At 53.0% G+C, this 24,372-nt stretch overlaps 1 protein-coding gene across 3 annotated transcripts in view; it reads right to left on the bottom strand.

Annotated features, from left to right (window-relative positions):
• Positions 1–7,458: 7,458 nt before the first annotated feature.
• Positions 7,459–24,372, bottom strand: part of LOC144486954 (zinc finger protein 687-like) — an 84,192-nt gene continuing 67,278 nt past the window's right edge. For 2 of the 3 annotated variants that reach the window (XM_078204967.1, XM_078204968.1), the window contains exons 8-10: positions 19,998–20,110; positions 13,868–14,000; positions 7,459–11,888 (exon numbers count right to left, since the gene is read on the bottom strand). In XM_078204967.1, coding sequence (XP_078061093.1) covers positions 11,448–11,888; positions 13,868–14,000; positions 19,998–20,110 — 687 coding nt within the window. In that variant the 3' untranslated portion in view covers positions 7,459–11,447. Of the gene's footprint in view, positions 11,889–13,435; positions 14,001–19,997; positions 20,111–24,372 lie in introns of those variants that run through there. The other variant, XM_078204969.1, reaches the window with a different exon arrangement.

Below are 24,372 nucleotides of genomic sequence, written 5' to 3'. Positions count from 1 at the left end.
TCTCCCCGTGTCTGCGTGGGTTTCATCCGGATGCTCCGGTTTCCTCCCACAGTCCGAATGACGTGCTGGTTAGGATGCATTGGCCGTGCTAAATTCTCCCTCAGTGTAACCCGAACAGGAGTGTGGGCGACTAGGGGATTTTCACAGTAACTTCATTGCAGTGTTAATGTAAGCTGACTTGTGACTATTAAAGAACAAAGAAAACTACGGCACAGGAACAGGCCCTTCGGCCCCTCCAAGCCTGCACCGACTGAACTAAAACCCCCTACCCTTCCGGGGACCATATCCCTCTATTCCCATCCTGTTCATGTATTTGTCCAGACGCCCCTTAAAACTCACTATCGTATCCGCTTCCACTACCTCCCCCGGCAGCGAGTCCCAGGCACCCGCCACCCTCTGTGTAAAAAAACCTGTGTAATAAATAAACTTTAATAAAAAGTAGCCAGACCGGGGTAAGGACGGCAGATTTCCTTCCCTAAAGGGAACCAGATGGGTGTTTCCGACAATGGGTCATCAGTAGATTCTTAATTCCAGATATTTTTTATTGAATTCAAATTCCACCATCTGCCGTGGCGGGATTCGAACCCGGGTCCCCCAGAACATTCGCTGAGTTTCTGGATTAATAGTCTAGCGATAATACCTGTGATGATCTTGATGCTGTTACACTTATCATGACTACAGTTCTTATCACCCAGTTGTACTTTGCAAGCGGTCTTTATTTTATGGCGGTGAGATTTTGCTAAAATATTCCTTGTTGAGCACCACAACCTTTCATGACACCCTGTCGCATTATTTTGTCTCCAGTTTAAGAGTAAATATAATTCCTTTTACAAGCTCCCACGTTGAGAGACTTGAGGCTTCACCCTGTACACACATCTTAAATAAAATATCTGGCAATATGCACGTTGTTATCTCTGAACAATCTAATACTGGACGAAACTGGCGGAATCTATATCCGTCGGTGACCCTCGAACAAAAGCTATCAGGGAAGCTCGTACCTTGTCATCTCTCAAGAGCCACGAAGGACACTGCTAAGGTAATCTGCTAAGGCCCCGCCACTTTCCTTCTCCTTTCTAACGCTTCAGATATTCAGTTACATCATTTGATTTGATTTATTGTCACGTGTTAACATAGAGTGAAAAGTATTGTTTTTTTGTGCGCTATACAGACAAAGCATACCGTTCATAGAGAAGGAAATGAGAGTGCAGAACGTAGCATTACAGTCATTTTATTTATTGTCACGTGTATTGGGATAGTGAAAAGTATTGTTTCTCGCACACGATACAAAGCATACCGTTCATAGAGAAGGAAAGGAGAGGGTGCAGAATGAAGTGTTGCAGTCATAGCTAGGGTGTAGAGAAAGACCTTTTAATTTGATTTGTCACATATATTAGCATACCGTGAAAAGTATCGTTTCTTGCGCGCTATACAGAGCATACCATTCATAGAGAAGGAAAGGAGAGTGTGCAGAATGTAGTGTTATAGTCACAGCTAGGGTGTAGAGAAAGATCAACTTAATGAGAGGTAGGTCCATTCAAAAGTCTGACAGCAGCAGGGAAGAAGCTGTTCTTGAGTCGGTTGATACGTGACCTCAGACTTTTGTATCTTTTTCCCGACGGAAGAGGGTGGAAGAGAGAATGTCCGGGGTGCGTGGGGTCCTTGATTATGCCGGCTGCTTTGCTGAGGCAGCGGGAAGTGCAGAGTCAATGGATGGGAGGCTGGTTTGCGTGATGGGATTGGGCTACATTCTCGACCTTTTGTAGTTCCTTGCGGTCTTGGGCAGAGCAGGAGCCCCAGACCAAGCTGTGATACATCCAGAAAGAATGCTTTCCATGGTGCATCTGTAAAAGTTGGAGAGTCGTAGTGGACATGCCGAATTTCCTTAGTCTTCTGAGTGTGTATTAGTGTGGAGAGCTGGAAGTCATGTGATATGGCCTCTGGAACCCGTAATATTGCCTCGTAAAACCGTAAAGTCTCAGTCTGCCATTTAACCATCCTACAAGCAGCCTCATGGGAAAGGAACCTTGGCCCAGGTTGGACACCTGACTCCCATTGGCACTGCTTTCACTGGAATCGCTGTACCACCTGTGCAAGACTGATTCATCTCTGCATGCCTATCGCATTGCGTGAATGCAACACCACCGGAAGATTGAATTATCCAGCCCAGGTTTTCAGCCTGCGGAACCCCCGTGAAGGGATACCGCTTTGGATTTTGATTTCGGAACCCATGTGAAATAATATTTACTCTGCGGTCTCCGCACTGCCCAATCTTTCTTTTCTCCCGCCCTCTTTTGCTGTCTGAATGCACAGGAGGCAACACTGCAACCTTTCTTCTGCAGCTGCCGTTCGAATAAACTAACCCTTCGAGTTTATCCCATCTCAGATTTGCTGTGGGGTTAATAGTAGCTAATTGAACCATACCAAAATGGAAGGGGTGGGAAATAACATCACAGCTTAGAAATCCTCTTACCCAACGATGCTCTCAAACAAGTTAACCTTTCTATTTAGAAGAGTAAAGTTTATTTATTAGTGTCACAAGTAAGGCTTACATTAACACAGCAATGAAGTCACAGTTTTTTTTTTTTTTGTTTTTTTTTAACTGGTCAGTGCAACATCGTGGGCCGAAGGGCCTGTTCTGCGCTGTAATGTTCTATGTTCTATGTTACTGTGAAAATCCCCGAGTTGCCACACTCCAGCGCCTGTTCGGGTTACACTGAGGGAGAATTTAGCACGGCCAATGCACCCTAACCACTGAGGGAGAATTTAGCACGGTCTTTCGGAATGTGGGAGGAAACCAGAGCACCCGGAGGAAACCCACGCAGACACGGGGGAGAACGTGCAGACTCCGCACAGACAGTGACCCAAGGCCGGGAATCGAACCCGGGTCCCTGGCGCTGTGAGGCAGCAGTGCTAACCCACCGTGCCGCCCAGAGTAACTGCTCCTGTAATTAAATAGCACTAATCTGTGCTGATTAAATTAATCTCACCCCCCCCCCCCCTCTCCTGTCCATAAGATGTGTAGGGTTAGAGGGATTAATAGGTAAATATGCAGGCATATGGGCTAGGGCCTGGGTGGGATTGTGGTCGGTTCCGACGCGATGGGCCGAAGGGCCTCTTTCTGGACTGTAGGGTTTCTATCAGTCTATCATAACACCACTCTCCCCGTGCATGGCGCTGAGCGATGGAAGTTGGTTCCACTTGGTGACATTTGAAATGTCTGCCAGATGGGAACGAAAGGAGGTCAGGGGTGTGCGCTCATGTTGATGAAGCCGCAGCTTCCTTACCTGCGAGGACGTCACCACGTTCCTGACTGGCTGCCCAGCGATGCTTCACGGAATCCCTCAGAAATCACGGAATGTCAGTCGACACGTTGTGTGACTGCTGCACGCAGTGGCCCATACAAAGAATCAGCTTTCGTGAGATGGAGGACTTGGAGGGTATGAAGGTGAGGCTCCTGCACCTTGCCCGAGTGCCCGATCGTACCGACGAAGGAAGTAAATTATTATTGACTGTTTGTGTCAATAATGGGGCGGCCCACCTCTCTCCCAGATGCCAAGGCAATGCAGGATGCAAACCTGGCAGGTTCCCAACAAATGCAGGGCAACGGGAGCTTGCCAACATTTTAGCGGAATATTGTGTTATTCTGTAACTAAGTGTCTGTGTGAGTAAGTGATTAAGCTGGAGATGGGTCAAGGGAGACAGCTTGTCTGGGAGCACCGATGGGTGAAAGCAGTTGTTGAACGCATGCATGTTGGCTATGAGGAGACTTTGAATAAACACGGATCGTCTTCACTGTAAAGACGGAGGCTGAGGAGAGACCTGATAGAGGTCTACAGAATTATGAGACGGGGTGGATAGCTTTTTCCCCAGGGTGGAAGTGTCAATTACAAGGGGTGGGGGGGGGGGGGAGGGGGGGCACAGGTTCAAAGTAAGAAGGGGAAAGTTTTAAGGGAGATGTGCGGGGGGAAGTTTTTCCTCACACAGTGCCTGGAACGCACTGCCAGAGGTGGTGGTGGAAGCAGCCACACTAGCAACGTAAGAGGCATCTGGATGGGTACATTAATAGGGAGGGAATAGAGGGATACGGACCAAATAAGGGCAGAAGGTTTTTTTTAAGTTTAGTTAGGGCTATTGTTGGGTTATTATAATAACTTATTAACTATGGAAACAATCTATTTTATTCAATCTCTCCCCAATCAACCTGCATTCGTTTAACAACTCTCCTCCTTTCCCCATCGGTGCTCCCAGACAAGCTGTCTCCCTTGACCCATCTCCAGCTTAATTAAATCACTTACTCACACAGACACTTAGTTACAGAATAACAATAATAATTATTATAACTACATAGAGGACTGGAGAAACACAATTGTTATGTCCTTGTTCAAAGAAACATTGGAAGGATGAACCCCAGCAATTACAGAGCAGTCAGTTTAACCACGGTGGTGGGCAAGCTTCCAGAAACAATTATTCCGAATAGAATTAGTCACCGCATGGAAAAACGTGGGCGGATTAGGAAGAGCCAGCATGGATTTCTAAACCGTGTTTAACTGGGAGCTTTTGGAAGAGGAAACAGAGGGTCGATGAGGGCAACGCTATGGATGACTTCATAGATCATAGAATCCCTGCAGTACAGAAGGAGGCCATTCGGCCCATCGAGTCTGTACTGACCACAATCCCACCTATCCCCGTAACCCCACTTATTTACCCTGCTAATCCCCCTGACACTAAGGGGCAATTTAGCATGGCCAATCCCCCTAACCTGCACATCTTTGGACACTAAGGGGCAATTTAGCACGGCCAATCCCCCCTAACCTGCACATCTTCAGACACTAAGGGGCAATTTAGCACGGCCAATCCCCCCTAACCTGCACATCTTTCGGACTGTGGTAGGAAACCGGAGCACCCGGAGGAAACCCACACAGACACGGGGGGAGAAAGTGCAGACTCTGCACAGACAGTGACCCAAGCCTGGAATTGAACCCGGGTCCCTGGCGCTGTGAGGCAGCAGCGCTAACCCACTGAGCTGCCGGACTTGAGAGAAAAGTTACAGCTCATGGAATAAGTAGCGACGCGGATACAAAACGGGCTGAATAATAGGAAGCAGAGACTAATGGTCAATGGATATTTATTGGGCTGGAGGAAGGTTTGTCGTGGAGTTGCCCAGGGGTCAGTATTAGGACCCTTGGAGTGGCACAAATACTGTAATAACTGCTCCACTTGTTCAAGCGAGATTACACAAAGCAGCTTCAGGCGGTTATTGACTCCAGTAACGTGGGGTGGGTGCAGTGTCGCTACAAGATGAACGAGGACTCGAGAAGCCAGGACGATATTTCCCACAGAAGAAATAATCAACCATAGGAAGAGAGACTCTTAAGTTTGGTGTTGGCTTTGGAGCATTCTGAAGTGCATTTTGTTAAGAATTCACCAGAGACAGTCACATACACCAACAGCAACCCTTTGCGGTGTCTGGAGCAGGTCATAGAATCCCCATTCAGCCCATCGAGTCTGCACCGACCACAATCCCACCCAGACCCTATCCCCATGACCCCATACATTTGCCCTTAGTGTCCATCTTTGGACACGAAGGGGCAATTTAGCGTGGCCAATCCACCCTAACCTACACAATTTTGGACTGTGGGAGGAAACCGGAGCACCCGGAGGAAACCCACGCGGACACGGGGAGAACGTGCAGACTCCACACAGACAGTGACCGGAGCTGGGAATCGAACCCAGGTCCCTGGCGCTGTGAGGCAGCAGTGATAACCCACTGTGCCACTTACATAGGTGTGGGACAAAAATATACCAGGCTGTTCCAGTGGGGTTTATGACTGCAACCATTCCATTTGTGAGTCATACAAGAAAATGTGATGACAGATAGGCTGTCAGGAGTAGAAAACTAAAAAAAACTGGCATCTTGTGAAACGGAAAATGGACCAGAATTAACCGCTTCACGACTGATGCAATGATGTGGAGATGCCGGTGTTGGACTGGGGTGGGCACAGTAAGACGTCTCACATCATCAGGTTAAAGTCCAACAGGTTTGTTCAGAATCACGAGCTTTCGGAGCGCTGCTCCTTCATCATGTGGAGTGTAGAGCTGGATCGACTCCACCTGATGAAGGAGCAGTGCTCCGAAAGCTCGGTGATTCCAAATAAACCTGTTGGACATTAACCTGGCGTTGTGAGGCTTCTCACTGCGATTGATGCTTGTACACTAGAGAGAATAGATAAATATACTAAATAACGCAAACAGGATTCAAGAAAATGAAGACACCCTCTTGAAACTAAGGCTTTTTTTTTGCAAGGAGGCAGGAATGAAGATGTTAATCTTCAATATTTTGGGGGGAATACGGTGTGATTCTGTACAAGAATGGAGTGTGTAAATGATTGGACTGGGGTAAACACAGTAAGAAGTTTAACAACACCAGGTTAAAGTCCAACAGGTTTATTTGGTAGCAAAAGCCACACAAGCTTTCGGAGCTCCAAGCCCCTGCTTCAGGTCAAGGGCTTGGAGCTCCGAAAGCTTGTGTGGCTTTTGCTACCAAATAAACCTGTTGGACTTTAACCTGGTGTTGTTAAACTTCTTACTGAGATATTAATCGTCAGGGAGACTGGGGAGATAAAGAGGTAGAGGTAGACCCCATGCTGTACCTGTCCTGTGAGTGTTTGATGGGGGACAGTGTAGCGGGAGCTTTACTCTGTATCTAACCCCGTGCTGTACCTGTCCTGGGAGTGTTTGATGGGGGACAGTGTAGCGGGAGCTTTACTCTGTATCTAACCCCGTGCTGTACCTGTCCTGGGAGTGTTTGATGGGGGACAGTGTAGCGGGAGCTTTACTCTGTATCTAACCCCGTGCTGTATCTGTCCTGGGAGTGTTTGATGGGGGACAGTGTAGAGGGAGCTTTACTCTGTATCTAACCCCGTGCTGTACCTGTCCTGGGAGTGTTTGATGGGGGACAGTGTAGAGGGAGCTTTACTCTGTATCTAACCCCGTGCTGTACCTGTCCTGGGGGTGTTTGATGGGGGACAGTGTAGAGGGAGCTTTACTCTGTATCTAACCCCGTGCTGTACCTGTCCTGGGAGTGTTTGATGGGGGACAGTGTAGAGGGAGCTTTACTCTGTATCTAACCCCGTGCTGTACCTGTCCTGGGAGTGTTTGATGGGGACAGTGTAGAGGGAGCTTTACTCTGTATCTAACCCCGTGCTGTACCTGTCCTGGGAGTGTTTGATGGGGACAGTGTAGAGGGAGCTTTACTCTGTATCTAACCCTGTGCTGTCCCTGTCCTGGGAGTGTTTGATGGGGACAGTGTAGAGGGAGCTTTACTCTGTATCTAACCCCGTGCTGTACCTGTCCCAGGGAGTGCCTCTGCTGAGTAAAAAAATGAAATGTGCAGCCTTCCCGAAGACACGAGACGTGATCCGAGGAGGAGGGAGAGAAAGTGAAGAGACAATGCCCTCCTTTAACAAATACCTGTGAAAATTTTAATGCATTTTCATTACATTCACTCTTACATTCACAGAAATCAAAGTGTAGAAATCTTTTAAACCTCTTCTCCTACAATTTCAATATATAAATAAATTCTAAATAAAAATTACAATTTATTTTCTGCGCAAGGTGAGGACAGAACAGCTTCTTCAAATAAACTTTTAACAAATTGCAAAATTTTATGGTACAATATAGGGGTTTAGTGCATGCACCTCTCAAACCGCTCAGTTCCCACCCCATTAATCCCCCCCTCCCCAAAAAACTGACACATCCAAAACAGGATTACACATCGATTCCATACACTGATGGTTCATTCCTCCCCTTGTGGGTTTACAGTATTCAGCATCGCTCTCCCTCCCTCCCTCTCTCTCTCACACCCCCCTGCCGCTGGGGAGTAATGGAGGCTGGATTTACCTTCCTCACCGACACCGGGATGCCGAACCCCGGGGCATTAACTCCCCCGTTCAACTGGTACCTCAACCATAATGTGATCCCCCTCCCCCCCCCCCCCCCCCGGCGACTCTGGGCAAGGACAGGTTGGGCAGGGGAACTGAAATTATTGGAACAGCGCGAGTCAATGATCTCGGAACATTCCACAGACATTTAGAGCTTTTAACTGTAAAGGCTTACATTAACACTGCAATGAAGTTACTGTGAAAATCCCCCTGGTCGCCACACCCTCCTGTTCGGGTTACACGGAGGGAGAATTTAGCCCGGCCGAAGCACCCTAACCAGCATGTCTTTCGGACTGCGGGAGGAAACCGGAGCGCCCGGGGGGAAAGTCCCCGCACAGACATGGGGGAGAATGTGCAGACTCCGCACAGACAGTGACTCGAGCTGGGAATGGAACCCGGGTCCCTGGCGCTGAGAGGTAGCAGCGCTAACCCACTGTGCCACTGCATTAGTGGAATAATATACCAACCCCCCCCCCCCCCCCCTGGACCTGACTGAAGCAGAATGCATTTCAGAATGATTCCATCGGCTCTCTCTTGTGCTGATGCTTGCCACACCTCCAGAGATTGCAATTGCCCAGTGCCCGAATGGGTGGGTGGGCAGGGGAATGTGCACCTGCCCGTGTGTCTGTTCCTAATCCTGTTAGTCTCCCTGCGTTCGCACACCTGCCTGGAGGTGGGTCTGCGCACCTGCTCGCGTGTGCCAGGCCTGCACGTGCAACTGCGTGTCCTGATCTGTCACCTGCGTGCTCACCCCGTTTCCCCCCTCAGCACCGATCTCTCCGCTTCCAAACAGCGGCTGTACCTCGTAGCTCCCTGCCCTGGAGCCACGGTGACGTCTGCTGACCCCCAGAGGCCCTGATCACCCTCCAGTGCCCGGGGAATGTCAGCGGGACATTCAACTTTGGAAGCCATCACATCGGAGCCAGATCCTAAACCTTAGCCGATTTACACGGCGGGCACAGGCGTCCCCCCGTCCCGCCACCCCCCCCCCCCCCCCCGACCTGCCACGCACAAACACAGCTCTGCACCATCTTAACCCCTTCACCACCCACTGTCCCAACCAGAATTCACTCTCTCAATCAGGGTCCACAGCTGGGAAGGGAAGGGAGGGGGTGTAAAACTCTCACTGGCCCCTTTGCAAACTCTAATGAATCAGGAACATATTACAACAGATCCTTATACAAGTGTGCCAGGAGACACCGGGGGGTGCAGATGTTAAACTCCTACAAACCCTCCACCTGCTCTCAGCTGTTGCAGAGAGACACCATGTCTCTCGGGTTCCCCATTCTGATCGGGGGAGTTGGGGGGGGGGGGGAAGGAGGGGCTGCGGCGTCCCCAGAGCTGGAGGTGGGCGAGAGCGGGACGTGGACTCGCTCCGAGTCACAGTGCCCCAGCGAGAGCTTACTCCAGCCCCCCCCCCCCCCCCTCACCCCCGGCTAACTCAACACAGGACTCCGAGCCTCCCCCTCGCCCAGGCTCCCAGCGTCCGACTGCACTCACATCTCATGAAGCTGTTATTGACTGAAACCGCGTCCGGTGGAAGCTGGGACAGGGGGGCTGGAGGGGGCTGGGGGGCGCGACAGGGGGTCCAAACCGCCATTCCCCGCGCTGACTGCAGCAGTGGAGCCGATAACCGAGGTTGGGGGGGGGGGGGGGGGGGGGGGGTTGGGAGGCAGGTAGCTCGTTCCAGGTCAAGTACATTAATAACTCGTTAACCCAACCCCCCCTCATTAACCTCCCTCTTCCGCCCCCCCCCCCCCCCCCCTCCCCCGTGCCTCTCCCCTCCAGGGAGAGATGCCCAGCTTGCAGCAGAGAGTCTGGATCGAGTTGCCACCCGTCTGAGATCGGGGGTGCCCCTCAGTCACACACTGGGTAGGAGGAGCAGAGCAGAGGGAGGAACATCACCCAGAAGCTCGTTTCCCACCCCCCGCCTTTCAACCCCACCCAGGGACTGGTGGGAGAGACAGAGAGAGAGAGAGGAAGGACTGAAAGCTGCAGGAAAGACACATAAATAGGGACCCCCCCGCCCCCTCCCCGTCTCCCTCCAGGTGCAGCGCAGCTCGAACGAGGCGTCCCTCCAACAAAACATAAAAAGGGCAGAGCACAAGTGGCCGAGAGCCAACGGCAAGCGGCCCTGATTCAGGCGGTGTTCATCAACGCAACGTAAAGTGATCGGAACGCGTCGGTCGTAAAACAGCATCAAATGGGAGTACCTTTCAGTGCCGTCTCAGACACCGGGACAAGAATCTCCTCCCTCCTCTGGTTCAGGAGCTGGGCAGGGTGTGCGCGGGGGGACGGGGGGACAGTATCAGTGTTCAGAGACCAAAGCAAAACCCCTGCCCCGCCCTCCACCCCCCGTGGCTGATTGTTTAGTGTAGAAGGATCTTCCCTCTTCCCACGACCTCCTTGCGAAGGGCAGTCGGAATACCCCCGAGCCCCATCAGTGCTGTTCCGCGAAGGGGGGGGTCAGTAACCGGGGTCCCAAGGTGGAGACACAGAAAGTTGGCAGGATGTGTGTGGGGGGAGGAACCATGTGGTCGTATCCTGTGTCACTCAGGTTAGATGTACCGGTGGGACAGAAAGCCAGAGAGGTGTGTGTGTGTGTAGTATGTGTGTGTGTGTGTGGTGTGTGTGTGGTGTGTGTGTGTGGTATGTGTGTGGTGTGTGTGTGTGTGTGTGTGTGTGTGTGGTATGTGTGTGTGGTATGTGTGTGTGGTATGTGTGTGTGGTATGTGTGTGTGGTGTGTGTGTGTGGTGTGTGTGTGTGGTGTGTGTGTGGTGTGTGTGTGGTGTGTGTGTGTGTGCGGTGTGTGTGTGTGTGCGGTGTGTGCGGTGTGTGTGTGTGTGTGTGTGTGTGGTGTGTGTGCGGTATGTGTGTGTGCGGTGTATGTGTGTGGTGTGTGTGTGGGTGTGGTGTTGTGTGTGTGTGTGTGTGGTGGGGGGGGAGAGGGGGGGGGGGGGTGGGGGGGGGGCCGGGAAAACCATGTGACTGTATCCTGTATCGCTCAATTAGATGTACCCCGTGAGGAGAGGTTGGGGGGAGAGGGGTGGAGAAACATCCAGAACCTCCCTCCCTCCCTCTCATGACTGGAATGCCAAAGGCCTCATTGGATTGGAAAATTAGGGGCGTGGGGGGGAAGAGAGAGAATCCAACTCTGATCCCACTGACGCACTCCCAGGTCACCTCAGCACCAACCAGGGGGGGGGGGGGGGGACGCGGGGAATGGAGCGGGGAGGCAGGTACCACTGTACCCAGGCCAAGCGGGGACCGATCTCTCTCTCTCCCAAACCTCCCCTGGAAACTCACCAAGAATAAGTGGGCTGAGTTGCCCCCCCCCCAAAAAAGGGGGAGACAAATGATAACAGAAATAGGGGCAGAAATGTCCATTTCTCAGGGCTTTCGGAGGGGGGGGGGTCCTCTGGCATTCACTCGCCACAGACCCCCGTATAAATAAAACATTTTTTAAAAAGAGGAAAGGTCGTCAAAGCAACACGGCGCGCACACACTTACTTATCCAAACCATTCTGCTTTGATTTGATGAAGGCCATTCCATGAGTTCTGAAATGTGTCTTCAGCAAAGACACGCTCTCAAACAGCTTGCCGCACACATCACAGATCACCCCCCCCTCCAGTTTGATCCACTCAGTCTCTCCCTTGTCCTCCGTTACCTTGGCCCCCTCCGACTCCTTCAGCCCGTGCACAATGTAGAGGTGGCGGGTTAAGGAGAGCTGCGCTGCGAAGCAGAGGCCACACCGGCGGCACTGGAATGATGAGGCGCCTGTCCTGTGCTGGGGGATGTGCTGGTGGAACTCGGAGAAACTGCTGGTGGTGAAACCACATTTCATGCATCGGTACGGCGGGCTCCCGTTCAGCTTCCGGCTCTTGCTGCCCTCGGAGCCCCAGCGCTCCGCTCCGTCGCGCGAGGCTGGCCGCTTGCGAATGGTCGTCTGTTGAGAGCGAGATAGAGAGCGAGCCAGCAAGGCAGAGAGTGAGCATTAGGCAGAGCGGGCGCGCCAGCGAGCGAGGGGAGGGGCGCACGAGAGCAAGGGGGGGGGGGGGGGGGGAGGGGTGAGGGGGAGTGGAGGGGGCGAGTGAGAGCCAGCGCGCACGAGAGTGAGTGGGTACACACGGACGTATGCACAAGTCGGACGGCACGGGCGGCCAGGATCCAGGCAGCGAGGGCGCGACCAGAAACGTACCAGGCAGTGTGAGCATGTGCGCAGGACGTGCGATTGTCCGTGAGAACGTGCCCCAAATCACAGAGCACAAAACGGCCCGAGGGACCGGGTCAGCGGCAGTGAAACGGCCCGAGGGACCGGGTCAGCGGCAGCGAAACGGCCCGAGGGACCGGGTCAGCGGCAGCGAAACGGCCCGAGGGACCGGGTCAGCGGCAGCGAAACGGCCCGAGGGACCGGGTCAGCGGCAGCGAAACGGCCCGAGGGACCGGGTCAGCGGCAGCGAAACGGCCCGAGGGACCGGGTCAGCGGCAGCGAAACGGCCCGAGGGACCGGGTCAGCGGCAGCGAAACGGCCCGAGGGACCGGGTCAGCCGAGGGAGCGCGACAGCGAGGGGGGACGGAGCGAGGGAGCGTGACAGCGAGGGGGGACGGAGCGAGGGAGCGCGACAGTGAGGGGGGACGGAGCGAGGGAGCGTGACAGCGAGGGGGGACGGAGCGAGGGAGCGTGACAGCGAGGGGGGACGGAGCGAGGGGGGACGGAGCGAGGGAGCGTGACAGCGAGGGGGGACGGAGCGAGGGAGCGTGACAGCGAGGGGGGACGGAGCGAGGGAGCGTGACAGCGAGGGGGGACGGAGCGAGGGAGCGCGACAGCGAGGGGGGACGGAGCGAGGGAGCGCGACAGCGAGGGGGGACGGAGCGAGGGAGCGTGACAGCGAGGGGGGACGGAGCGAGGGAGCGCGACAGCGAGGGGGGACGGAGCGAGGGAGCGTGACAGCGAGGGGGGACGGAGCGAGGGAGCGCGACAGCGAGGGGGGACGGAGCGAGGGAGCGCGACAGCGAGGGGGGACGGAGCGAGGGAGCGTGACAGCGAGGGGGGACGGAGCGAGGGAGCGCGACAGCGAGGGGGGACGGAGCGAGGGAGCGTGACAGCGAGGGGGGACGGAGCGAGGGAGCGCGACAGCGAGGGGGGACGGAGCGAGGGAGCGTGACAGCGAGGGGGGACGGAGCGAGGGAGAGCCAGAGAGAGAGAGAGTGATCGAGTGTAGGAGAGCACACCGGGTCGTACGGGAGAGTGGGACAGGCAGGCGTGTGGCAGACCGAGAATGCGTGACACGCACAGCAAGCGCGCGCAGGGACAGGCGGACACGAGAGCGCAGGAGGCCCACAGCGACAGCAAACCAGAAAGAGAGAGAAAGTGAGCGAGAGGGAGAGAGAGATTGCAAGCGATAGAAAGAGAGAGAGATAGAAATCGAGAGCGAGGGAGAGAGAGACCGGGGGAATGAATAAAAGAAATAGCAAGAGACCCAGAATGCGAAAGAGAGAAAAATAAAGATCTTTAAAAATGTAATCATGAGCAGGTCTATCAGTGCTGCTCCTGAAGTCTGTTGCACTGATTTACGCCACAGTAAAGGTTCTCTACACAATTAAAAGACTTACAATGCAGCACTATTGATTGAAGCAGCAATGTAGAATCCAATTCAGTCCTTAACATCACCCAGAACACTCCACGTGCAGCAGGAGTCTGTCTCTCTCTCAGCAGCCATCAGCAGCAGAAACACTGGCTGCTCTCTTTCTCACCCTCCGTCCCCCACAGAATACTGACTGCCTCAGCAGGGTTCAGTGCAGACCAGGCATTGATCCTGGGACCACCTCGGGCTTGTAAACGGAACCTACCGGGACTCAGCCACCCCCCAGCAAGGGCCGTTACTCTGGAGGTCTGTAACGTACATTTGGTCTGGCTGGCGTTACCTTAATGCTCACTCGCTCAAAGAGATTCTCCTGGTCCTGCGCGTGGTCCGCCAAGTTAATGCAGTGGATGACTTGAAGGTGCTTCTCCAGGGTCAGGCGGCTGCTGAAGGTCCGTTTGCCCTCTGTGCAGTGTCTGAAACGGCAGACAGGATATCACAGGCCTCAGTCGCTGCACCCACATTACTCACAGGAACAGATTAGCAGCGCCTAAAGGAGGGAACCCAGAATCCTTCACAGAAACACTCTCGAAGGATCGGCACGGCCGATTGGCAAGGGTCTCGAGCGGGTTACTCAAGGCTGCATCCTCACCGTGCCAACATTCACCAAGAGTGGAAATTCTGAATTTTAATGTTTGATTTGCTTTATTATTGTCACATGTATTAGTATACACAGTAAATAGTCTCACAACACCAGGTTAAAGTCCAACAGGTTTATTTGGTAGCACGAGCTTTCGGAGCACTGCTCCTTCATCAGGTGAAGGAGCGGAGCTCCGAAAGCTCGTGCTACCAAATAAACCTGTTGGACTTTAACCTGGTGTTGTGAGACTTCTTACTGTGCCCCACCCCAGTCCAACTCCATCTCCATATTAGTATACAGTGGTAAGTATTGTTTCTTGCGCGCTATACAAAGCATACCATTCATAGAGTACATAGATTTATTGTCACATGTATTGGGATACAGTGAAAACTATTGTTTCTTACGCCCGATACAGACAAAGCATACCGTTCATAGAGAAGGAGGAGAGAGTGCAGAATGTGTTACAGTCATAGCTAGGATGTCTGGAAAGATCAACTTAATGAGAGGTAGAACATAGAACAGTACAGCACAGAACAGGCCCTTCGGCCCACGATGTTGTGCCGAGCTTTATCTGAAACCAAGATCAAGCTATCCCACTCCCTATCATCCTGATGTGCTCCATGTGCCTAGCCAATAACCGCTTAAATGTTCCTAAAGTGTCTGACTCCACTATCACTGCAGGCAGTCCATTCCACACCCCAACCACTCTCTGCGTAAAGAACCTACCTCTGATATCCTTCCTATATCTCCCACCACGAACCCTATAGTTATGCCCCCTTGTAATAGCTCCATCCACCCGATAGGTGGTCCATTCAAAAGTCTGACAGCAGCAGGGAAGAAGCTGTTCTTGAGTCGGTCGGTACGTGTCCTCAGACTTTTGTATCTTTTTCCTGACGGAAGAAGGTGGAAGAGAGAATGTCCGGGGTGCGTGGGGTCCTTAATTATGCTGGCTGCTTTGCCAAGGCAGCAGGAAGTGTAGACAGAGTCAATGGATGGGAGGCTGGTTTGCGTGATGGATTGGGCTACATTCACAACCTTTTGTAGTTCCTTGCGGGTCTTGGGCAGAGCAGGAGCCCCATACCAAGCTGTGATACAACCAGAAAGGATGCTTTCTATGGTGCATCTGTAAAGGTTGGTGAGAGTCGTAGCTGACATGCCAAATTTCCTTAGTCTTCTGAGAAAGTAGAGGCGTTGGTGGGGCTTTCTTAACTATAGTGTCGGCGTGGGGGGGACCAGGACAGGTTGTTGGTGACCTGGACACCTAAAAACTTGAAGCTCTCGACCCTTTCTACTTCGTCCCCGTTGATGTAGACAGGGGCATGTTCTCCTTTACACTTCCTGAAGTCGATGACAATCTCCTTCGTTTTGTTGACATTTGTTGAAAGGACTCCCTTGCAAAGGACAACATCTCGTCACAGCAGACAGTGGAATTTGAATTCAAAATATCTGACATTAAGAATCTGCTGATGACCATGAAACCATTATCGATTACTTTCACCAACTTTTACAGATGCACCATAGAAAGCATTCTTTCTGATTGTATCACAGCTTGGTATGGCTCCTGCTCCGCCCAAGACCGCAACTACAAAAGGTTGTGAATGTAGCCCAGTCCCATCACACAAACCAGCCTCCCATCCACTGACTCTGTCTACACTTCCCACTGCCTCGGGAAAAGCAGCCAGCATAATTAAGGACCCCCCCCCACGCACCTCGGACATTCTCTCTTCCACCTTCTTCTGTCGGGAAAAAGTTACAAAAGTCTGGGGTTACGTACCAACCGACTCAAGAACAGCTTCTTCTCTGCTGCTGTCAGACTTTTGAATGGACCTACCTCGGATGCTACCGGGACTTGATGGTTTGAGTTATGAGAAGCTGGATAGATTGGGACTCTTTTCCCTGGGGTGCAGGAGGCTTAGGGGAGATCTTATAGAGGTCTACAAAATAATGAGAGGCATAGATCAGCTAGATAGTCAACACATTTATGAGCAGCACGGTGATTAGCACTGCTGCCTCACAGCGCCAGGGACCCGGGTTCGATTCCCGGCTTGGGTCACTGTTCGTGCAGATTCTGCACATTCTCCCCATGTCTGCGTGGGTTTCCTCCGGGTGCTCCGGTTTCCTCCCACAGTCCGAAAGGTGTGTGGGTTAGGGTGCACTGGCCGTGCTAAATTGCCCCTCACTGTCCCGGGCTGCGTTGGTTAACACGGATTAGCAGGGTAAATATGTGGGGTTACGGGAATAGGGCCTGGGTGGGATTGTGGTCGGTGCAGACTCGATGGGCCCAATAGAGTCATAAAATCAGAGAGGTTTACAGCATGGAAACAGGCCCTTCGGCCCAACTTATCCATGCCACCCTTTCTTTAAAAAAAAAACCCTAAACTAATCCCAATTGCCCACATTTGGCCCATATCCCTCTATACCCATCGTACCCGTGTAACTATCTAAACGCTTTTTAAAAGACAAAATTGTACCTGCCTCTCCTACTGCCTCAGGCAGCTCGTTCCAGACACTCCCACCCTCTAGTGTGAAAAAATTGCCCCTTTTGTATCTCTCCCCTCTCACCTTAAACCTATGCCCTCTAGTTTTAGACTCCCCTACCTTTGGGAAAAGATATTGACTATCTAGCTGATCTGTGCCCCTCATTATTTTACAGACCTCTATAAGGTCACCCCTCAGCCTTCTGCGCTCCAGAGAAAAAAAGTCCCAGTCTATTCAGCCTCTCCTTATAACTCAATCCATCAAGTCCCGGTAGCATCCTAGTAAATCTCTTCTGCACTCTTTCTAGTTTAATAATATCCTTTCTATAATAGGGTGACCAGAACTGTACACAGTATTCCAAGTGTGGCCTTACCAATGTCTTGTACAGCTTCAACAAGACATTCCAACTCCTGTACTCAATGTTCTGACCAATGAAACCAAGCATGCCGAATGCCTTCTTCACCACTCTGTCCCCCTGTGACTCCACTTTCAAGGAGCTATGAACATGTACCCCTAGATCTCTTTGTTCTGTAACTCACCCCAACTGCCTCCTTTCCACTGCAGGGATTCTTTGATTCTGGAGGTTTAAAGATGTGAGTTAGCACTGGGCCTTGCTAAATTGCCCCTTGCTGTCCCGGGCTGCGTTGGTTAAGAGGGATCAGCAGGGTAAATATGTGGGGTTGCGGGAATAGGGCCTGGATGGGATTGTTCGGTGCAGGCTCGATGGGCCGAATGGCCTCTTTCTGCACTGTAGGGTTTCTACGTTTATCTTTTCCCCAAAGGTAGGGGAGTCTAAAACTAGAGGCCATAGGTTTAAGGTGAGAGGGGAGAGATACAAAAGGGTCCAGAGGGACAATCTTTTTCACACAGAGGGTGGTGTCTGGAATGAGCTGCCAGAGGCAGTAGTAGAGGCGGGTACAATTTTGTCTTTTAAAAAGCATTTAGACAGTTATATGGGTAAGATGGGTGTAGAGGGATATGGGCCAAACGCGGGCAATTGGGATTAGCTTAGGGGTTTATAAAATGGGGCGGCATGGACCGGTTGGGCCGAAGGGCCTGTTTCCATGCTGTAAACCTCTATGACTTGCCCCTCTCCAGGTGTTGAGTGGTTGACTGTTGCCCATTCAAGGAAACCAATGACAAACCCTCACCCAAATACCACCTATTCTCCCCTCCCTCAGTTGCACTGAATCCCGTCACAGCGAATCGACTTTCGTTCCACGTCAATGACACAAAAGGAAGGAACTTCCTGGATGAAATGATGGCTGGCCAGTACACACCCTTCCATCGGAGGCACACATGAGGCGACCCTCACGTGAACTGTTCATTTGAGGTTAGTATTTTTTTTAATTCATTCGTGGGACATGGGCGTCGCTGGCTGGGCCAGCATTTATTGCCCATCCCTAGTTGCCCTTGGAGGGTCCAGAGGGGCAATTGTTTCACACACAGGGTGGTGAGTGTGTGGAACGAGCTGCCAGAGGCAGTAGTAGAGGCGGGTACAATTTTGTCTTTTAAAAAGCGTTTAGACAGTTACATGGGTAAGATGGGTATAGAGGGCAAATGTGGGCAATTGGGACTAGCTTAGTGGTTCACATTATGGGGCGGCATGGACGGAATGTCAGCACTCATTCACCCTTGCTGAACGGTTAGTCCAGTAACCAGGCTACCCGGCCTCCGTACTGGGTTAGACCCCATCGGTAACCCGGCCTCCGTACTGGGTTAGACCCCATCGGTAACCCGGCCTCCGTACTGGGTTAGACCCCATCGGTAACCCGGCCTCCGTACTGGGTTAGACCCCATCGGTAACCCGGCCTACGTACTGGGTTAGACCCCATCGGTAACCCGGCCTACGTACTGGGTTAGACCCCATCGGTAACCCGGCCTCCGTACTGGGTTAGACCCCATCGGTAACCCGGCCTCCGTACTGGGGTACACCCCATCGGTAACCCGGCCTACGTACTGGGTTAGACCCCATCGGTAACCCGGCCTCCGTACTGGGTTAGACCCCATCGGTAACCCGGGCTACGTACTGGGTTAGACCCCATCGGTAACCCGGCCTCCGTACTGGGTTAGACCCCATCGGTAACCCGGCCTACGTACTGGGGTACACCCCATCAGAAACCCAGCCTACGTACTGGGTTAGACCCCATCGGTAACCCGGCCTACGTACTGGGTTAGACCCCATCGGTAACCCGGCCTACGTACTGGGTTAGACCCCATCGGTAACCCGGCCTACGTACTGGGGTACACCCCATCGGTAACCCGGCCTACGTACTGGGGTACACCCCATCGGTAACCCGGCCTACGTACTGGGGTACACCCCATCGGTAACCCGGCCTACGTACTGGGTTAGACCCCATCGGTAACCTGGCCTACGTACTGGGTTAGACCCCATCGGTAACCCGGGCTACGTACTGGGTTAGACCCCATCGGTAACCCGGGCTCCGTACTGGGTTACACCCCATCAGTAACCCGGCCTCCGTACTGGGTTAGACCCCATCGGTAACCCGGCCTACGTACTGGGGTACACCCCATCGGTAACCCGGCCTACGTACTGGGTTACACCCCATCGGTAACCCGGCCTACGTACTGGGTTAGACCCCATCGGTAACCTGGCCTACGTACTGGGTTAGACCCCATCGGTAACCCGGGCTACGTACTGGGTTAGACCCCATCGGTAACCCGGCCTCCGTACTGGGTTAGACCCCATCGGTAACCTGGCCTACGTACTGGGTTAGACCCCATCGGTAACCCGGGCTACGTACTGGGTTAGACCCCATCGGTAACCCGGCCTCCGTACTGGGTTACACCCCATCAGTAACCCGGCCTCCGTACTGGGTTAGACCCCATCGGTAACCCGGCCTACGTACTGGGTTAGACCCCATCGGTAACCCGGGCTCCGTACTGGGTTAGACCCCATCAGTAACCCGGCCTCCGTACTGGGTTAGACCCCATCGGTAACCCGGGCTACATACTGCGTTAGACCCCATCGGTAACCCAGCCTACGTACTGGGGTACACCCCATCGGTAACCCGGCCTACGTACTGGGGTACACCCCATCGGTAACCCGGCCTACGTACTGGGGTACACCCCATCGGTAACCCGGCCTACGTACTGGGGTACACCCCATCAGTACCATGCTCAGGGTATCAGCTCGGAGCTGGACCCCAGACTACCTGGCTGGAGGGGCCACAGGGGCAATGCACCCGAGGGAGGCCTGGCCTATCCGGTGACGTACGCAGAACGCGCCCCCTGTTGGACGGAGAGCAGCAGGGGGGGGGGGGGGGGGGGAAGAGAGACTCACTCGCCGGTGCGTACAGAGAGAGAGTGCGGAAACAAGCAGCAGTCGGCTTACCGGCAGCTGTAGACGCGTTTGATCCCCTCGTGGTTGACCCGGACGTGCCTTCGCAGGCTGGGCGCGGAACAGAACGACCTCTCGCAGAGTCGACAAGGAAACTTCTTCATTGCCTGCCGGAGGGAATCAAGTCAACAGTCAACGTGAGCAGAATTGAAGCCTCACAGCTCTCTCACATCCCGAAGCATCGGATAACACACAACCCGGAAGACGGGGAACCATTCAGCACACAGCAAGATCCCAGCACAGCAACAGGTTGGAGGCAAGGGCCGGCCCAGTGGTATTATCGCAAGACTATTAATCCAGAAACTCAGCTAATGTTCTGGGGGACCCGGGTTCGAATCCCGGCCACGGCAGATGGTGGAATTTGAATTCAATTTTTAAAAAAATATCTGGAATTAAGAATCTACTGATGACCCATTGTCGGAAAAACCCATCTGGTTCCCTTTAGGGAAGGAAATCTGCCGTCCTTACCCCGGTCTGGCCTACATGTGACTCCAGAGCCACAGCAATGGGGTTGACTCTCAACTGCCCTCCAAGTGTGACTCGGGATGGGAAATAAATGCTGCCCAGCCAGCGACGCCCATGTCCCACGAAGGAATTTTTAAAAAGTGTTGTGTTTGATGGTGTTGGTTGAGGGAGCATTTTGGGTCAGGACAGATGTCAGGGGGAGATTCCCCCTCCACATGCCCTCAGGGGGAGATTCCCCTCCACATGCCCTCAGGGGGAGATTCCCCCTCCACATGCCCTCAGGGGGAGATTCCCCCTCCACATGCCCTCAGGGGGAGATTCCCACTCCACATCCCCTCAGGGGGAGATTCCCCCTCCACATGCCCGCAGGGGGAGATTCCCCCTCCACATCCCCTCAGGGGGAGATTCCCCCTCCACATCCCCTCAGGGAGCAGACAGGATACTGGTTTCACATTCCATCCGAAAGACAGCCCTGTAGACAAGGCAGCATTCCCCCATCACTGCACTGGCAGTGTTGGCCTAGATTCCGTGCTCAATTCTCAAACACAACCTGATACAAAGCAAATTTCATTAACCTTGGGGGTGTTTGACAGGGGACAGTGTAGAGGGAGCTTTACTCTGTATCTAACCCCGTGCTGTACCTGTCCTGGGAGTGTTTGATGGGGGACAGTGTAGAGGGAGCTTTACTCTGTATCTAACCCCGTGCTGTACCTGTCCTGGGAGTGTTTGATGGGGACAGTGTAGAGGGAGCTTTACTCTGTATCTCACCCCGTGCTGTACCTGTCCTGGGAGTGTTTGATGGGGGACAGTGTAGAGGGAGCTTTACTCTGTATCTAACCCCGTGCTGTACCTGTCCTGGGAGTGTTTGATGGGGGACAGTGTAGAGGGAGCTTTACTCTGTATCTAACCCCGTGCTGTACCTGTCCTGGGAGTGTTTGATGGGGGACAGTGTAGAGGGAGCTTTACTCTGTATCTAACCCCGTGCTGTACCTGTCCTGGGAGTGTTTGATGGGGGACAGTGTAGAGGGAGCTTTACTCTGTATCTAACCCCGTGCTGTACCTGTCCTGGGAGTGTTTGATGGGGACAGTGTAGAGGGAGCTTTACTCTGTATCTCACCCCGTGCTGTACCTGTCCTGGGAGTGTTTGATGGGGGACAGTGTAGAGGGAGCTTTACTCTGTATCTAACCCCGTGCTGTACCTGTCCTGGGAGTGTTTGATGGGGACTGTGTAGAGGGAGCTTTACTCTGTATCTAACCCCGTGCTGTACCTGTCCTGGGAGTGTTTGATGGGGACAGTGTAGAGGGAGCTTTACTCTGTATCTAACCCCGTGCTGTACCTGTCCTGGGAGTGTTTGATGGGGGACAGTGTAGAGAGAGCTTTACTCTGTATCTAACCCCGTGCTGTACCTGTCCTGGGAGTGTTTGATGGGGACAGTGTAGAGGGAGCTTTACTCTGTATCTAACCCCGTGCTGTACCTGTCCTGGGAGTGTTTGATGGGGGACAGTGTAGAGGGAGCTTTACTCTGTATCTAACCCCGTGCTGTACCTGTCCTGGGAGTGTTTGATGGGGGACAGTGTAGAGGGAGCTTTACTCTGTATCTAACCCCGTGCTGTACCTGTCCTGGGAGTGTTTGATGGGGACAGTGTAGAGGGAGCTTTACTCTGTATCTAACCCCGTGCTGTACCTGTCCTGGGAGTGTTTGATAGGGGACAGTGTAGAGCGAGCTTTACTCTGTATCTAACCCCGTGCTGTACCTGTCCTGGGAGTGTTTGATGGGGGACAGTGTAGAGGGAGCTTTACTCTGTATCTAACCCCGTGCTGTACCTGTCCTGGGAGTGTTTGATAGGGGACAGTGTAGAGGGAGCTTTACTCTGTATCTAACCCCGTGCTGTACCTGTCCTGGGAGTGTTTGATGGGGACAGTGTAGAGGGAGCTTTACTCTGTATCTAACCCCGTGCTGTACCTGTCCTGGGAGTGTTTGATAGGGGACAGTGTAGAGCGAGCTTTACTCTGTATCTAACCCCGTGCTGTACCTGTCCTGGGAGTGTTTGATAGGGGACAGTGTAGAGGGAGCTTTACTCTGTATCTAACCCCGTGCTGTACCTGTCCTGGGAGTGTTTGATGGGGACAGTGTAGAGGGAGCTTTACTCTGTATCTAACCCCGTGCTGTACCTGTCCTGGGAGTGTTTGATGGGGACAGTGTAGAGGGAGCTTTACTCTGTATCTAACCCCGTGCTGTACCTGTCCTGGGAGTGTTTGATGGGGGACAGTGTAGAGGGAGCTTTACTCTGTATCTAACCCCGTGCTGTACCTGTCCTGGGAGTGTTTGATGGGGGACAGTGTAGAGGGAGCTTTACTCTGTATCTAACCCCGTGCTGTACCTGTCCTGGGAGTGTTTGATGGGGACAGTGTAGAGGGAGCTTTACTCTGTATCTCACCCCGTGCTGTACCTGTCCTGGGAGTGTTTGATGGGGGACAGTGTAGAGGGAGCTTTACTCTGTATCTAACCCCGTGCTGTACCTGTCCTGGGAGTGTTTGATGGGGACTGTGTAGAGGGAGCTTTACTCTGTATCTAACCCCGTGCTGTACCTGTCCTGGGAGTGTTTGATGGGGACAGTGTAGAGGGAGCTTTACTCTGTATCTAACCCCGTGCTGTACCTGTCCTGGGAGTGTTTGATGGGGGACAGTGTAGAGGGAGCTTTACTCTGTATCTAACCCCGTGCTGTACCTGTCCTGGGAGTGTTTGATGGGGACAGTGTAGAGGGAGCTTTACTCTGTATCTAACCCCGTGCTGTACCTGTCCTGGGAGTGTTTGATGGGGGACAGTGTAGAGGGAGCTTTACTCTGTATCTAACCCCGTGCTGTACCTGTCCTGGGAGTGTTTGATGGGGGACAGTGTAGAGGGAGCTTTACTCTGTATCTAACCCCGTGCTGTACCTGTCCTGGGAGTGTTTGATGGGGACAGTGTAGAGGGAGCTTTACTCTGTATCTAACCCCGTGCTGTACCTGTCCTGGGAGTGTTTGATAGGGGACAGTGTAGAGCGAGCTTTACTCTGTATCTAACCCCGTGCTGTACCTGTCCTGGGAGTGTTTGATGGGGGACAGTGTAGAGGGAGCTTTACTCTGTATCTAACCCCGTGCTGTACCTGTCCTGGGAGTGTTTGATAGGGGACAGTGTAGAGCGAGCTTTACTCTGTATCTAACCCCGTGCTGTACCTGTCCTGGGAGTGTTTGATAGGGGACAGTGTAGAGGGAGCTTTACTCTGTATCTAACCCCGTGCTGTACCTGTCCTGGGAGTGTTTGATGGGGACAGTGTAGAGGGAGCTTTACTCTGTATCTAACCCCGTGCTGTACCTGTCCTGGGAGTGTTTGATAGGGGACAGTGTAGAGCGAGCTTTACTCTGTATCTAACCCCGTGCTGTACCTGTCCTGGGAGTGTTTGATGGGGGACAGTATAGAAGGAGCTTCACTCTGTATCTAACCCCGTGCTGCACCTGTCCTGGGAGTGTTTGATGGGGACAGTGTAGAGGGAGCTTTACTCTGTATCTAACCCCGTGCTGTATCTGTCCTGGGAGTGTTTGATGGGGGACAGTGTAGAGGGAGCTTTACTCTGTATCTAACCCCGTGCTGTACCTGTCCTGGGAGTGTTTGATGGGGGACAGTGTAGAGGGAGCTTTACTCTGTATCTAACCCCGTGCTGTACCTGTCCTGGGAGTGTTTGATGGGGGACAGTGTAGAGGGAGCTTTACTCTGTATCTAACCCCGTGCTGTACCTGTCCTGGGAGTGTTTGATGGGGGACAGTGTAGAGGGAGCTTTACTCTGTATCTAACCCCGTGCTGTACCTGTCCTGGGAGTGTTTGATGGGGGACAGTGTCGAGGGTGCTTCAGTCTGTATCTAACC

The sequence above is a fragment of the Mustelus asterias genome, unplaced genomic scaffold (genome assembly GCF_964213995.1).
Source record: "Mustelus asterias unplaced genomic scaffold, sMusAst1.hap1.1 HAP1_SCAFFOLD_530, whole genome shotgun sequence".
Taxonomy (NCBI): domain Eukaryota; kingdom Metazoa; phylum Chordata; class Chondrichthyes; order Carcharhiniformes; family Triakidae; genus Mustelus; species Mustelus asterias.
This window is presented reverse-complemented; position numbering and strand designations above follow the sequence as displayed.